The sequence below is a fragment of the Pieris napi genome, chromosome 22 (genome assembly GCF_905475465.1).
Source record: "Pieris napi chromosome 22, ilPieNapi1.2, whole genome shotgun sequence".
Taxonomy (NCBI): Eukaryota; Metazoa; Arthropoda; class Insecta; order Lepidoptera; family Pieridae; genus Pieris; species Pieris napi.
In genome coordinates, this window is record NC_062255.1 from 9,420,853 (window position 1) to 9,437,101 (window position 16,249).

The 16,249-nt window shown below is 32.3% G+C and overlaps 2 protein-coding genes across 5 annotated transcripts in view; one reads left to right on the plus strand and one right to left on the minus strand.

The window, feature by feature from the left end:
- The window catches only part of LOC125060801 (sialin), a 59,263-nt gene extending 57,997 nt beyond the window's left edge, over positions 1-1,266 (minus strand). Inside the window, exon 1 of the mRNA XM_047665879.1 lies at positions 1,085-1,266. The gene's annotated coding sequence lies outside the window, so the exon portion shown is untranslated. The remainder of the gene's footprint in view (positions 1-1,084) is intronic.
- A 789-nt stretch (positions 1,267-2,055) lies between these two features.
- The window catches only part of LOC125060791 (protein bicaudal C homolog 1), a 29,334-nt gene continuing 15,140 nt past the window's right edge, over positions 2,056-16,249 (plus strand). Inside the window, exons 1-10 of one of the 4 annotated variants that reach the window (XM_047665859.1) lie at positions 2,056-2,276; positions 2,598-2,742; positions 2,997-3,040; positions 3,320-3,389; positions 4,199-4,278; positions 5,097-5,159; positions 11,005-11,154; positions 13,103-13,216; positions 14,560-14,685; positions 15,870-16,088. In XM_047665859.1, coding sequence (XP_047521815.1) covers positions 2,199-2,276; positions 2,598-2,742; positions 2,997-3,040; positions 3,320-3,389; positions 4,199-4,278; positions 5,097-5,159; positions 11,005-11,154; positions 13,103-13,216; positions 14,560-14,685; positions 15,870-16,088 — 1,089 coding nt within the window. In that variant the 5' untranslated portion in view covers positions 2,056-2,198. Of the gene's footprint in view, positions 2,277-2,597; positions 2,743-2,996; positions 3,041-3,319; positions 3,390-4,196; positions 4,279-5,096; positions 5,160-11,004; positions 11,155-13,102; positions 13,217-14,559; positions 14,686-15,869; positions 16,089-16,249 lie in introns of those variants that run through there. The other 3 variants (XM_047665861.1, XM_047665860.1, XM_047665862.1) reach the window with 3 other exon arrangements.

Sequence of the window (16,249 nt, forward strand, 5' to 3'; positions counted from 1 at the left end):
GCACTGATTTAAGCTAAGGTTGTATGTCGTTAAAATTAATTGCCATACCTTATTACTATATTTTTAACTATGTATATACATAGTTTAAACAAATATTAGTTATATATCGGAGAACAAAGTTTATAGCCACTATTAAATATTGATTTAGTATTTAACTGCCCATATAACGAGTTACTTTCCCTGTTAGAATTCCTTTTTAGTACACTTAGTTAAGTTTATATTACGGCGATAAATCAAACACATTATTATTACAAACACGTTACATAACAGAATCTAATTTATGCGTCAGCGCAAGCCGGTAACGACCGACATCAGTTAGTGACTGGGCACTTTTGTGATAATTATAATTTACTATTGAAAACCAAAGAAAAGCAACCGTGTGACTTCCGTAGAACTCGCCATGCTATCCATCTTGATCCAAGAAACAATATGAACGTAACATTTTGTTGAACATATTGAAGGATTTTATTTACTGACAACAAATGTGTGCGCAAATCTTAACAGCACCTTTCAATTGTTTCATTGCATAAAAAACTAAATATATGTACTAATATACTAAATAAACCTAATTGTGTTCTAATACAGCTGTATTCAATAGAAAAAATATTAGTTCTACATTTTCACGTAGTTTTTCAACCTTATAATTTTAGGTTGCAACAAACTGTAATTCAAGACTTTGACAGTCGCGTTAATTCACTGTTCAAATAAGTTCTTAATCTTTTTTATGTGCCGTAGTCACCCTCATTTTGATAGCTCGGTGCTTTCGACAGCTGTTCGGTATTACGCACAATTTTAGCCTTTAAGTCTTTAATTCTAAAGTTCGATTTTAAAATTAAATTGAATAATACTACTCCAGAAACGATGCGAGCCACGCAATTGATTTGCACGGCTTAATAAAAAATAATGACAAAAAATAACTAAGACGTAATTTTTAAGTCACTAATTGTTTAAAAAAGGCCTAAATCTAAGTTATAAAAATACTAAAATTCTTCAATTAAAGTTTCTTGTGGACAAGAGACACTTATTGATAATTTTACGGTAAAAAATGTAGTCAGGGAAAGTTAGGAAGACTTAAATTACTCACCGTTAATTTAAAACACTTAAATAAATTCACAAAACTTAAAAATACACAAAATTACAACTTAAAATAAACCTTAAGTAAAGTTTTTAGTAATAAATATCAAGCTTAAAGTAATTAATCGAAACGCGAATGGAAATAAGCGCGCACCCGTCTCCGACAAGCGCAGAAACCCGACTAATGCGCCCTCACGCGACGATTCTATAAAATTGTATTCGCATTCTCAAAATACTTTTCAATGTTTGGCCAATGAAATATAGTCCGTAGTCCGTAGACGTACATTCCTGTTTAATAATTGTTTCATTCATAAGCATTTATAAGGTTAAATATATATTTATTACTATAACGAAAAGCTTATTATAAACAATTTTCATAGTCTGCTACGAGTCTAGCAACTGCAAGCGACATAGCAACCACAGACTTTATTTTACATTCTTTTTTATTTGCAGTACCTAATGTATTATTTGATAATTTGACGGACTGTTAGTTCAAAAATTTTAAATTTATGTACTAAGTACTAAAATTGTACGTATACAAAATTCTAAGATGGTCAAACGTGGCATAATAATATTGAAGTTCGGGTTTCCTGAAATTATATTAAGTGGCGCTAATCTATTGCGAATATTACCGATGGCGCGACGGTTTAGCGTTCCTATTGGCTGTTACGAGTTGGGCCTCCACAGCATATACCACCAGACCATTCAACTTTATATTTCTAATTAAGCTACAGACTAAATGACAAAATTACAGTTTCTTAAATAACTTTTTCATGCGTAGTTTAAATGAATATTATAAGCAATCTACAATTAATTATAATTTTATAAATACTCCTAACCTGTATTTAAAGAAAAAGATCAAATTTCAAAAGATAATTAGTACCGTAATTTTTATTAAATGCACAAATTTTTTTTCAACTACCCCCATAAAGCATTTAATTTGATCAATTTGGAAGCCATGATGATTTTAATAGTTGGGCACAAGTTGGTGCGTAGTGAAGCCGTTTTAATTTTAATCTAATATTAACGTTATTTTAGCCATTTTAAATTATTCGTTGTGGAAGTTATTTATTTTATGACAGTTTAAATAAGTTGATATATTATTTCATCCCTTATGTATAAAAATGGAATCTAGTAATTTTTTAAATGTAAAAACGCACGTGTCTGAACTAAGAAATGCCGACAAGGACTCAGTAAGTGAGGTAAAACCTCTTTAAATTAAGTAATCTATGAAATTTTGATAAAACTAATTGAAGATGTAACCGATTCATGTAAAGTAAGATTATTTTATTCGTGATTAACCATGCCTGAAATTGGGCCACGCCATTTTGATCATACTTCCGAATTTTTTAAACATAAAACAAATTACTACAATGTTTTCGTATTTCTGTCACCGCTGACGTCACACTTTTTAAAAGATATTTTTTTCAGACTCTGGTTACCAGTGGCCTGTATCTATATTTTTAATCAATAAAAAAATATTACACTGTATAGGCTGTTATTTATTATTTTCGTTTTCGTAGGCTTCTGAAAGTGGAACAAGTAATTCCGTGACGTCAGCTGAAGACCTACAGAATGTCGCTTTGATATTGGGGCTGGCGAATGCTGAGGATGTTCATCAAGAAAGATTTCGAGTCGACAGACGGCGTTTGGAGGGTATGCTTGCTGGTATGTTTAATAGGAATGGATTTAGATTCCAATAATCCAGAATAGTAAAGTAAGGCTAGCATGGTTTGATCCTGGTTCGTGGTAAGAATTACCAGAAAAGGAAAGGAGAAAAGAAATTTGTACCAATCTTAAGTATTGGTGTTTTATATTTTATTATGTATACATACATAGCTACGGTCTACCTAATTAAAATTTTTTTTTATTATTTATGCGATGCGATTTAAAGTTTTAAATAATATTATTATTATGTTTAGATAATCTGGATGTGTCTCAAACTGCGCAGGCGTTCTTTCAAAAGGTAAGTTATATTTTTATCCAGGGCCAGATTTTGAGGTCTGGAGGCCTCCGGGCAACAAAGGAGTGGAGTCCCCTTAGCCCCAAATTATCTTCCAAATAAAATGAACTAGTCGGAATTTGAAACAATTTATTTTTCCAAGTCTATTGTGAGCCCCCCCCCCCCCCCCCCCCTTTGTGAAGGCCCCGGGGCTGTAGCCCCAGCTGCCCTCCCGTTATTATTGCCGTACATTTTTATATACATTAATCTTAATCTAAGTATAAAAAAATATTATTATTTTAGGTTATGGATGAGACCCGCACTGTGATCAACTGGCCTGCTCGCCTTAAAATTGGAGCTAGGTCAAAAAAAGGTAATATGCGTAAAATTGGAGAAAACCAGCAGGCGATCAGCCTACTGTGCCTGTTAAGCTAAAATAATTACTGTTTTACTAAGAATCCATACCTGGCAAAACGGTTTCTTAAGGATTTTTTGAATACACATGCACTAAAATGAATCATTTACCTATACAACTTGCACCCAAACAAAATTTAAATAAAAAACCGTTAAAATATTATATTTTCTAATAAGTACGCTTTCAAAGTTTAAAAATTCAAATAATTGAAACGGTTATATTATTGTCTTCGGTATAATATCGCTTGAAATTCAAATATTTCCGTTAAAAACGTATAATTTATAGACATTTAAATATTAAAATATCAATTTATACCACTAATTTCGCTATATTTTCCTATAATACAATATTTTTAAATAGTTTATACATATTTTTTTTATAAGTTTTAATTGGCGTGAAATGAAACGTTAATATAGGCGCCAAAATGTCTATACCCGGCGCCAACTAGGCGGTTACATTTTGAGAATTATAATTTTTTTTTTGGATATTTTGAGTATTTCACGTTCGCGCGTCGTTTGGAACGAATGAAATTGAAATGAATTTTAATTTTCTTTGTTAATATCATGATTTATTTAATTAATGAAGTGTTTACAGTAATCATTTAAGATGGTTTTACTAAATAATAACGATGAAATCGTGTATAGTATTTTAACACACCTGCGTGATAATAATTTTAAAGATCTTTTAGGTAAAATTTAATTACAAGTGTTTAGTGTTTATTCATTTTTTTAGTGAGTGATGTTATTTATAGAAAGTATTAATTTTAGACCCGCACGTGAGAATATCTGGTCTCTCTGAAGATGTGAAGCTGGCACGAGAGAAAATAATGCAGTTACTAGACACTAGAGTGAGTAATACTATATAAGTTTTCTATAAATTCTTGTAGTAGTTTTAGCTAATTTTAAGTAAAGGTATACTTTATGTACGTCATATGCGTATACTGTAATTGTATTATTAATTTGAATTACAAATAGTGTTTTATCAATAAATAAAATATTAAACACGCCCTTCGCTCGCTAACCTTACCTGTACCGATGACATGGTATTAGTATAAGAATAAAGAAAATCAAGGTTGAAGGGACATACAATTGGCACGGCAATTTTAAGTATTAAATGCTTATATTGAATACTAAATAGTATTGTGTCCTTTCTTAAATATTTAGCCTTTCATATTAAGGATAAATTATATGCTAAATGAATGCCAAATGCTTGATCTTGCGCGTCGATTTATAACATGTACTATTATTATTTTATTACTATTTTAGTTTTTAATGGCATTTTAAATTCTTTCTCTCTTCGAAGCCTCTCCAAACGAGTCATAAATAAAAAAATAAAAAAACAACAAAGTGCTTAAAATTAATCTTAATAAATTAACTAGAAATTGTTTTGGATTTTCAAAAATTAAAATAGCGTCTGTTACATTCTAAGGATAAAAATTTTTTTAGGTCGGACCCGGTAGTTTTTGACTTTATTCGTTACATATATAAAATACATATATCTTTCATCTATATTATATCGTTACATAGATTAAATGCGAAATATAAAGATGGTCGTCATACTTTAAATTTGTAGTAAATATTAAACATTTTACTAGTACATAATTATATTGTTTAAAATCAAAGATTATTACTACCAATATATTGATATATATCTTTCATATTTCAGAGTAACCGTGTTACAATGAAAATCGATGTCAGCTACACAGACCATTCGCATATCATCGGAAAGGTAAGACCCTCACAAAGATATACAATATATATCATCTTAGCTTAACGGATATGGCGTAAAACGCGAGCGTCCAGGGTTCTAGATATATTTTTTTTTACCACATCATACATAACGCTATATTTACAGTTTATGTTACAAGCTCTTTTATCTCAAATACATTATATATTATGACAACTTTTATAATCATGAATGATACAAAAACAAAGACTAGTAATTTTTTAAGTATTCTTAAGCTAATAAAATTACCAGCTTAACAGCAGATAATGGAGTGGATTCTTTAAAAATTTATCAGCCCACTACCGAATATATCCAGTTCCGGATTCATACATTCAGTACTGTTTAATCCGTTATAATTTCTAAGAATTTGGATGAGAGGTGCCTGAACTCCTAGAACTTTTTGCAGACGGAATTTGCAAAATTCCTGCTCATTATAATTAATTCGAATTTTAGGCTTTAACCGTAATAATAAAAACTTCTTTGGCAAACTTATTTTTAAGTCTTGTTCATATTTATACAAATCTAAAACTTTAGATTTCTGAGACTTAGAGGGAGGGAAAAAGGTATGTTAGGAATTTAATCAATTTAATTGTCATTAAAATATTAAGTATCGAAAATTAATACAACTTATAGATTAAGTTTTAAAAATAGAATTTCTATAAGGTAATCACTCTCTCAATCGGTATCAATCACTCTCTCAATCGGTATCAATAACTCTCTCCCTTTTCTTCGACAAAAACGCTGCACATCTTCGTGACGTTTCCGTAAAAATTTACCCTCATTCGCCTGAAGAAGTTTACTTCAAAAAGTTTTAGCGCCATTGTTTTGTTTGTTAAAAGATTAATTCATAACCCGCACTTGTGTTTCGTTTAGTGTCTGTGATTTATGACATTGCAGCAACGAACAACAAGGCAATGGGTATTTGCATGACAATGACAGGTGTGCATTGATTTAAAAACCTTATAATGTAAATTTTATCCTGATAAATTGCTCCTTGAGGGTTACGCATATATGACTTGGAGATCGCTCAAATGCATGCAATATTCACATTAATACCTTAATATTTTGAGTAAAATTGTAAGCAATCAATCAATTGGCTTATCAATTTGTATATAAAACACAAGATTAATAAATATAAGCCTTTATTCATACATAATTTTGCATTAATTTAATCTTAAGGACCGATCCGGTCGCCAAACTCCAAAAAAGTACATTGTTTCTATCCATTTTTCGTCATCGTTTCTTGAAGCGAATGGAAAAAATATATGTTGGAGGTGAGGATTTAAAGTACTTCGCTCGATATAAAAATCCAAACATAGCCAATTTTTGACATTTTGAATTAATTTTATGACGAAAATGTATAGATATAGAACACGATTTTGAAATTTACACTATATATTTTATCGCAAGCCAAGTAATCCATTTCAGAAAATTACATTATTGCGCCTCAGTGCTCCAGCTCTTCAATGCGCACCGCAGTCCACCCCGAGACACTGACACAGCAATTCGTGCTGGGATAGGGCCTTAAACTAGACTCGGTGACACCGACAACCCTGTTTGCCCAACTTTGGCAAAAGCCTCCTCCACTTCTTTCTACTTCTTTTTCGTCCTTCTTTCTAGTCTGCTCTGCTCTGAGCTTTCCTTGTCCATATTTTCCCAGTTACGTCTTTTATTTCATCCACCTTCGAAACTGTCTACCTCATCTTCTTCTCTTATTACTTGCGTAAAATAAATCACAAGATTAGCTGTGGTTAATTACAACCTACCTAGTTTTTTTTTTCTATCTAATTGTTTGTCTATCTAATCTTGCGAATGGTTTCGAATCATATGACGTATCTTTAAATAGGTGTTAATAATGAAATATGTCATGTCATGTAAGACGAATAGCGCAACGCCGTTCTGGTCCCGCCGGCGCCGACCAGCAGGCTCCGTCCGACTTACTCATAATTATCTTGAGGATATTTCCGGAGTAGTTGTCGCCTGGGCCCCGGCGGGAGATGCAAGCCTACCTAAGCTTGACACTCCCCATCTGCCTAGCTTCCTAGATAGAGTACTATGTCTCCTTTGTATTAAAAATAGTAATAAAATAAAGATTACTTTTAGATATATTGTTTACTTAGATTTATTTATTGATTTATTTACACTTCGTTACCATAATATACAAAATCATACATATAAAAAAACATAAGTTATTAGGCAATGGGCAGCCTTATCGCTAACAAGCGATTTCTTCCAGGCACCCCTAACATGGCCAACCTACACAGGCTAAAGTAAAAGAAGTGCATAATTAATTAACAAAAAAAAACTTAAAAACATGTAACTATAACTAAAATTAAATAAAGTAAAATCTAAAGAAAAAATATAAATAATAATATGTATGTATAAACAGAAATGTAAAAGCTAATCCAAGCGTTAATTGAGTTACAATTAATATAAATATATAAGTAGTAGCTAATTACGAGGCAGAAGAAAAATGATCAAAAAGATGATTTTTAAATAAATTTAAAGACTCGTCTGATATCTATTGGTAAGGAGTTCCATAGCAGTATACTTTGCACAGTAAAGGAGGAGTGAAAGAATTCAGTTTGATGAGTAAGAGTTTCAACAATTAATTTATTATACGGGACAAAATCTTTGATTCCATCCGTCACTACCATAATCAATATTTCAGTAGAATTATTTCAAAAGAACGAACAAATTATTTAAAATAAAATTACATAAAATCTTGATGGATAAGTTTAAACGAAGAAGGAACCCAATATGGCCATAAAAACTAAAACGTATTTGTATTAAAGGTGTCATAAATGACAGTTATATGAATTTAAAATTCACTCAGCCATTAGACAGTAATGCGACAAGATGTAATGCGGGCATTAGATTTTAATATACATTTTGTATTAATGAGGGCTTGAGGTCACACTATACACTAGTTACTAACGGAATTATTACTAGTATGTACCTGTGACTTTGAACGCGGGTAGTATCTGCAGAACATCAGATTTCAATCTCGGGTGGGTCCGAAAATTAAATATGGTGTATATTTTATTTATGTATTTATAAGATACACCAATGGCGACCCACAAGCCCTCTGTATCTGACCTTGGGTGCTCTCGCCTTGCTATGCTTGGAGATACGAGAGATAGATATATTACAGCTGTAGGATATACGTATATAACAATATATAATATATATGAAGACAACTAGCTATAGCAAACTAGCCATTGATAAATTAATCGTAAGTTCATAGATGGTGTTAACGCTGCTAACTTCAATTCGGTTGTTCGATGTCAGGGAAAGTGGCGAACTTCATTCGAATTCGATAAGTCAATCAAGAAAAAATTATCACGCGAAGTTCGGTGGCGGTTGTTGTATATGTTCAGATGTATATTAAATACAACACTTTGTTTGAAGCTGGGTGTCAACTGGCTTTAATTGTTTTGGCGCCATATACGCGAGCATACACATTACACATATAATAAATAGAATTTGTATCGAGGTAGACCTATTTGCTTGTACACTGGCTGAGTTCACAAGAGTTGCTTGCTATATTATTATTTATACCATCTAGGTATATATTGTTATGTTTTTTCAATGGAAGATAATCGCAGTAGGTTATATTGTGTCGTTCTAACGCATTAGTAGTAGCTGTTAATATAGAATATTGATGTGGAAATAAATAAAATAAAAACATGAGCTTATAACTAAGATAACATTAGGGATAGTGGGGTTGCGACGCTGGATTAACAAACTAACTTGACTTGAAGAGTTCGTCAATCGATAGACGTAATGGTAGGGGAGCCCACGATGCTAAATGGGGATTTACTCGAGCGTCGTAGAGACCTATTGGGATGCAAAGCTTAGATAAAAAGAAGAAAAAAATGTTATATGATAAATTCCTTTTCATCGGTGGGGGAAGCGGCTATAGATAGTTAAATATGTAAAAAAAAACTGTTGCATGGACATCCTCGAGCGCGTCAGATATTGATAGCATCTATGCCCTACGTATTTTTAATAATGTACGTATGTTAATCTGATCGTTTGCATGATGCGGGTGGTTGTATTTAAGGGTTGAAAATTAAAAAAAAAATTTTTTTATCGAGCGCGTCAGATTTTCTAAGGGAGTGTTAAGTGCACCAAAAAAAAGCTCTCATTCACTAATCTGACGATTTCGATGGGACGCAAACCCACAGCCATTTTCTTAATTTGCAAAAAAAAATCGCAATTTTGAAATACTCAAGCGCGTCAGATTAAGATATATGTGGTTCATCTTTATGTTCTAAACGTACTGTCTCATAATCTGACGATTATCTAGAGGGATTCGCCTGATCTGCCAAAAAAAAAATAGAAAAACGGTTCACCTAAAGGGCCATCCCTGCAACTTCCCGCTAATTCCATTCCTGGGCGCTTAAAATTGATATTTTGAGCTCGCTGAGTTCAAAGAAATAACATTTCTATGCATTTGAGCTCTCCCAGCTCGAAAGTCTGATAGAAGTTTCATAGAACACTATTTTTGGAATTTTCAAACCGCAATAACTTTTGAATGGATCAAGCAATTTTCACGCGGTTGGCGACATTCGACGCAGTTTTATCATCCTCATAAATAATTTTGCAATTTTAATTGATCGAACCACAAATTTCGGAGTAATCCCGAAAAAACACTTTTTCGGGTTTCTTTCGTGTACGATATCTCTCGAACGAATCAACCGCTTTTGACCAGCTTGGTGGCGATCGACGTGGTTTTTCAAGCTCAAAGGCGGATTAGTTTTTGAAGTTGATCGATAAAGAAACCACTTTAAAAAAAAATATTTCTTATTTTTTTAAGATTTTTCAAAATTTCTCAAAATCTATCGGTCCGAATCGGTTCAAATTCACAGGAAATGTAATTTTGAGAGAAATATTTAGAACGCCGTTTAGTAGATTCCGATCGGTTTAAGGAAATGTAGGCATCACGCAGCTGCACGCATTTAACTTTATCGACGAATTTTTGTTATTTCGGCTTGCGGAAATCGTCAGATTATATATTTTTCATTATTCTTGAATTATTTCCTTCAAAATAAAAAAAAAATTAGCTACGCTCGAGAATGTCGAGATGACGTTTTTTTTTTACAACTTTGTTGCCCTCCCCTTTTTTTCCGTCACTCTCAAATTGTCAGATTAGTGGAATATACACTTTTTAGGATGTAATTAACTCACCCTACCTTAATCTGACGCGCTCGGGAATTTCTGATGGTCAATTTTTTTTTACTAAACTGATCCTGTCTCCTTCACGTGCGGCTTTATATATGGGCCTCATATTTTGTGGAGGTACTTAACCGGGTACAAGGTATCCCCCTATATATTAATCTGCCGCGCTTTAGTAAATCCCGAAATCCCCTCTTGGGCTCCCCTACCATAAAGTGACAATTATGTTATTGGAGATTATCGGAAACGAGAATGTTAAAATACGGTTTATGAGTGTGGTAAAAAGTAAGTGTGCGATGATTGCTTACATTTTGTTTATGCTTCTAATTATTAACTAATATAATATATACATATACATTTTTCTTCTCATGATGTAGAACTTTACCCCTATGGTGGAACCATTGTAACCAAACCCCTTAATAACCATTGTACATTATCTTATAAAGTTTTGGTTAGGTTAGGTTAGAAAATTATAAAATAGAAATCCATAGTTTTTAAGGTAAAATGTTTAATAAGCCCGAATGAAAATACTAATTAATATAATTACTATTAATATCAGTGGTATAAAACGCTTACAGACAACTGAAAATAAGTTAATGAATTAAGTTTTATTCAGCACCTCTTCCAATAACTGTAATTGCTTTCAATAATAAATATTTCATTATAGGGCGGTCTCACAATAAAGCGAGTAATGGAGGAGACAGGGTGCCACATCCATTTTCCGGATTCGAACAGGACCAGCGCAGTGGAGAAGAGCAACCAGGTGTCCATCGCTGGTGACATGGAGAGGGTTGAACGAGCACGTGCCAGGGTTCGGGTAAGTTCTCTTTTATAGAATATGTCATTTTAGTATACCCTCGATGGTATCTGTGGCTGGTTTTATTGGTATAATATTTATTTATTTACAGCATAAATGCCAAACAATATTTATAATATATATAATACCTTAAATTAATAATAAATTGTATTACTATTTAAAAAATAAAATCTTACATTTATATCTCAGTCTTCCAAACCTGTCACAAATATATCCAATTCTGGTGCAGAACTGAGATAACAGTTAATTGTAGCGTGACTCGTGAATTTTCTTTGCTATAAACCTCACGGAGCCCGAGACCTTTCCAACGAATGCAAAACCGTGGAAATCGGTTCGTGCGTTCTGGAGTTATAGCGTCAGGAAGGAAAACCCGACTTATTTAAACGGTTTTATTTAGCTCACCCCGTTTGTTTTATTCTTGGGTCAAATTTAGTAATTCAAATTTCACCCTCTTCCTGTCAACCGATTAATCTGAAATTTTGTATACACTTTAGATTTTGGTGACAATACAATAAACTAAATAAATAAAATAAAAATAAATAAATATTATATAAATATATATTATATATGTTATATATATATATATAATATATATTTATAACATTATATTAAAACTGTATCTATTTTATTAATTAAATATATATTATATTTATATTATAGAATTGATTTATTTATATAAACTAACGGGCAAGGAACCTTGCAATAATGAAGCACTAAATGAATTAAACAGAATGCGAAATAAAAACTAAAAACTAGAAAATAAAAATAGGTAAAAAAACTTTTTAAGTTAAACGGTTTTATGTTAAACATACATACATTGCAATGTTTAAGATAAATGTACTAAAAACCAAAAAATAATAAAATAGATACAGTCGTGGGAATTATAAACATATGCATAGACTAGACTTAAATAAAACCGTAGGGCACGTCAATTGTCTACAATCGTTGATTAAAATGTTTGTTTTGTAATGTTACACTATAATTAGGCAGTTGTTCAACCGACAACGATGGACGTGTGATAAGTAGGGCTAGAATGTGGAAACAAGCTAGCAAGCTCGATTATAAGCGAGTTTTAGGATTTCATAGTGGTGAGCGAGTAGTACTTTTATCATATGTTTTGTCGATTAAAGACAAACTACGAGCAGTGAAACGATTCCTCGCCAGCCAGCAGAATGTCCAACGATAAACTAGTTGAAACATCTCTTTTATTTACATGGAGTGTATAACTATTGGAATTTCCATGAGCAAGAAAATAGTAAGTAATTTCCTGACCGTCTGCGGGCCAACTGCCTATTTTAACGACGAATTAAACGATTCTTCTATCGCACATTAAGTCGATAATTTGTAGACAATTGACGTGCCCCACGGTTTTATTTTAGTCTAGTCTATGCATATGTTTATAATTCCCACGACTGTATCTATTTTATTATTTTTTGGTTTTTAGTACATTTATCTTAAACATTGCAATGTATGTATGTTTAACATAAAACCGTTTAACTTAAAAAGTTTTTTTACCTATTTTTATTTTATATAGTAGATAATAATAATTAAAAAAAAATCTCCAAAAATAAAAAATAAAATTTTGGGGTTAACACCCCTTATCACTTAAGGGTTTGAAAAGTAGATAGTAACCGATTCTCAGACTTACTGAATATACATAAAAAACTTTATAAGAATCGGTCGAGCCGTTTCGGAGGAGTATGGAAACGAGAATTTTATATACTAGATTTATTTATAAGTTCTAAAACAACGTGTATGTATAAAATTATATAAGAATATATGACATCACAAAATTTACACACATACACATACAAAGGGAAAAAAAATAATAAGCAACCACAAAATAAAACACAAAAAACAGCAGAAGACTAAAAATATAAAATATGTGTTCTTCATGAAGATATCGCCTCTGCTGTAGTAAGGTGACTGTTTAAACTTTTTTTTCCAGGCTCTAACCCCACTGATCTTCACATTCGAGCTGCCAGTTGTAGCGGCTTCGAACCCACTTCCAGAGATCACCTCGCCCTACGTCCAGCAGATACAGGACAAATTTAATGTTCAAGTTAGTTTATATTTCTATAATAGTTTTATTATCTATTGTTTCTTAATTGCATTATTATACAGTAATTGTATCTTTTTTAATTAATATTCATGACGTATATGATAGAGTACGAGCGACTCTTGTCCTTGAGATTGTAGACTCGATCCCCAACCAAAGGACTTTCTGACTATGTCGATGATGTTTTTATTAGATTTGTTAGGTAGTAATTAATTCAGCTCTTGATAATCCGTTTATTATATTGTGATTTTGTTCTATATGTGTATCTAACACTCGGTTGTACGGTGAACGAAAACATTGAATCCAAAAATCGACATGGATTACACAGAAGTCTGATCCTGGCCTGGCCAATGATATAAAAATGATCAAAGAAAGGGATGCAATCGGAAGCCAAAACCCATATAGCCACTGGATTATTATTATTATTTAAGAAAGAAACAACTTTTTTTTCTAGCGAGGATGTCAGAGGCATTTCTGAATCATAGTTTATATAACCTATCTAAGGCAGAAGGTAATTAATTTAAATGTACATAAGCAGTTTATATAATAAAATAAAATATTTTTATTAAGGAACATAAGATACAGGTATCACTTATACCACGTCATTAAATTTGAATCTGTAGGCATACCTACTCATCGGCAAAGACAGAGGGTGTAGGCCGAGAGAAAAAGCCGAAAACAAACTCTCGGTACTCTTTTAAAATAGCAAATCATCAAACAACACTTTACAACAAACATCGCAAATTAATTAGAAGTAGCCTGTCTAGCACTAGTCCCAGGCCCTCTTATCAACTAGATAATAGTTAACTTTATAGTAAGCCTTTTTACTCAGCATTTCTTTAATACATTTCTTAATAATAAAACAATTTTTTACCGGATTGAAGTTATGTATTACAATTATTTTTCATAAATTTTAGATTTAAAATAATTGTAAATGCATAACTTCAATCCGGTTAAAAATTGTTTTATTATTAAATGTGTGAAAGTTATGTCAATAAAAGACAATACTATGTACATTTCTTAAATTTATTTTATTAAAGAACAGTATCCCTTTTCCCGAAAAAAGAATTTCTAACTTTAGATAGTCTACGGGGAAATTACAGCCTGCGTTTGTTCCGAGTATTAACATTGAGCGTATGTTCTAGTAAACTTATCACTATTTTTGTATACATACATAATATTTTCATAAGTATATTGCGAGGTAAGTATATTAATTTCCTTGAATTTATCTCTTAGAGATTCCCTACTTTTTAAATTATAGATTGCACGAATAGCCCTCTTCTGCAGGATGAAAATAGTTTCGACATCAGCAGCATGACCCCATAATAATAAGCATAATTATATAGGTGATGATTCGCAACCGTCCCAAATTACACGCGAATCTCGTCGTGGTTAAGGGAGTCCAATGGGAAGTGCAGGCCACCATGGAGGCTACCACTCTGCTGCTCAATTACATGTGTGGACAACATGCAGTAAGTATATTTCTACTTGTTACCTATTGGGTCTAGGCTCGTTGTTGAAAGTATGCGTAGATCTAATACAAAATACGATCCGTATCACCTCGACGTCCGTCGTTCCTCAACTGAGCGTTTCTTAGAAAATTTTTGCGACGCACCACATCTATGTGGAACCAACTATTCACAGAAGTATTTCTGAACCAATTCGACTTAGGTTCCTTCAAGAAAAGAGCGTACCAATTCTTAAAAGGCCGGCAGCGTGAATGTCCATGACATAAAAAAATACTGTGAATTATTTAAAGTCTACTTTATGGAGGATTTTCAATTTGGTATGTTCCACTGTCATAAATTTTTGCTGTAATATTTAATGTTCGTAAATAAACAAATAAAACATATTAAACAATTTGTGTGATCCACTTGATAATAAAAAAGTAGGTACATAAGTTTCATATTATTTTATATAAGTCTACGCAACATACAGAAAATGATATATGTTCCACTGTTACATAAATAAAAAATATTTTCAATTTAAAATTTTCGGCTACTCAATATATAATTTGTATAATAGAGTAGTTTTATTCAAAAAAAAATTATGAATTGATTAATGTCAAAGGCAAAAACTTTGATAAACAAACTTGCTTAAATTTTTCATAAGGCGTTATTTTGTTTCACGCAATCAAGGATATAATATTAAGGTACTATAATATACGCGTTCATAATGACCTAACAATAAAATTTCTGTTTTTATTACAGAAAATACATTTTTGTGATGTTTCACATTTATATTATTTTATGATTTTTCTTATAATTGGATTTTGAGATATTTGATTTTAGATTTAAAACGAAACCATTTTTCAAAAGCAGTCTTGGGTTTTGTGGTTTCAGAGTGTTATCTCATCCCTGAGGTCGTAGTTTCGAAACCCGGCTGTGCACCAATGACCTTTCTATCTATATGCGCACCTAACACTCGCTCGTACGGTGAAGAAAAACATTGAGAAACCGACATGCCTTTAGACCCAAAATGTCAGGCGCAGAAGGCAGAACTACTTGCGTATATAACAAATAAATGATTACAAAACAGATACAGAAATCTGAGGGTTTTAACTCCACTTTTTTGTCTACCCTTAATTTTAATTTTTGTCTACCCTCATAATTTTAAATACATAATCAAATTCTTACCCTATTTTTACGCTATGCAGAAACAAACCCACGTCCAAATGACGTTGGAGATATCACCAATGCACCATCCGGTGGTGGTGGGCCGGTCGTCTGAACAGTTGAAAGTCATCATGCGTACAACAGGCGCACAAATAATGTTCCCCGACGCTGAAGATCCGAATATACCCGCATTGCGCAAGAGTTGTGTCACCATCACTGGGGCTATACAAAACGTGTACGCCGCTAGACAGCAGTTGGTGGTGAGTTTTTAGTCTACCCTTTTTATATTTTAGGTGCCTAAATATGTCTACCCTCCAGTTTGTAAGAGGCAATATCATTTCATAATTAATGCTAGGTGTGTAGGGACACCTGTCATCGGCTACAAATTAGTGCGATGGCGTCATACCCTTAAACGCGGTAA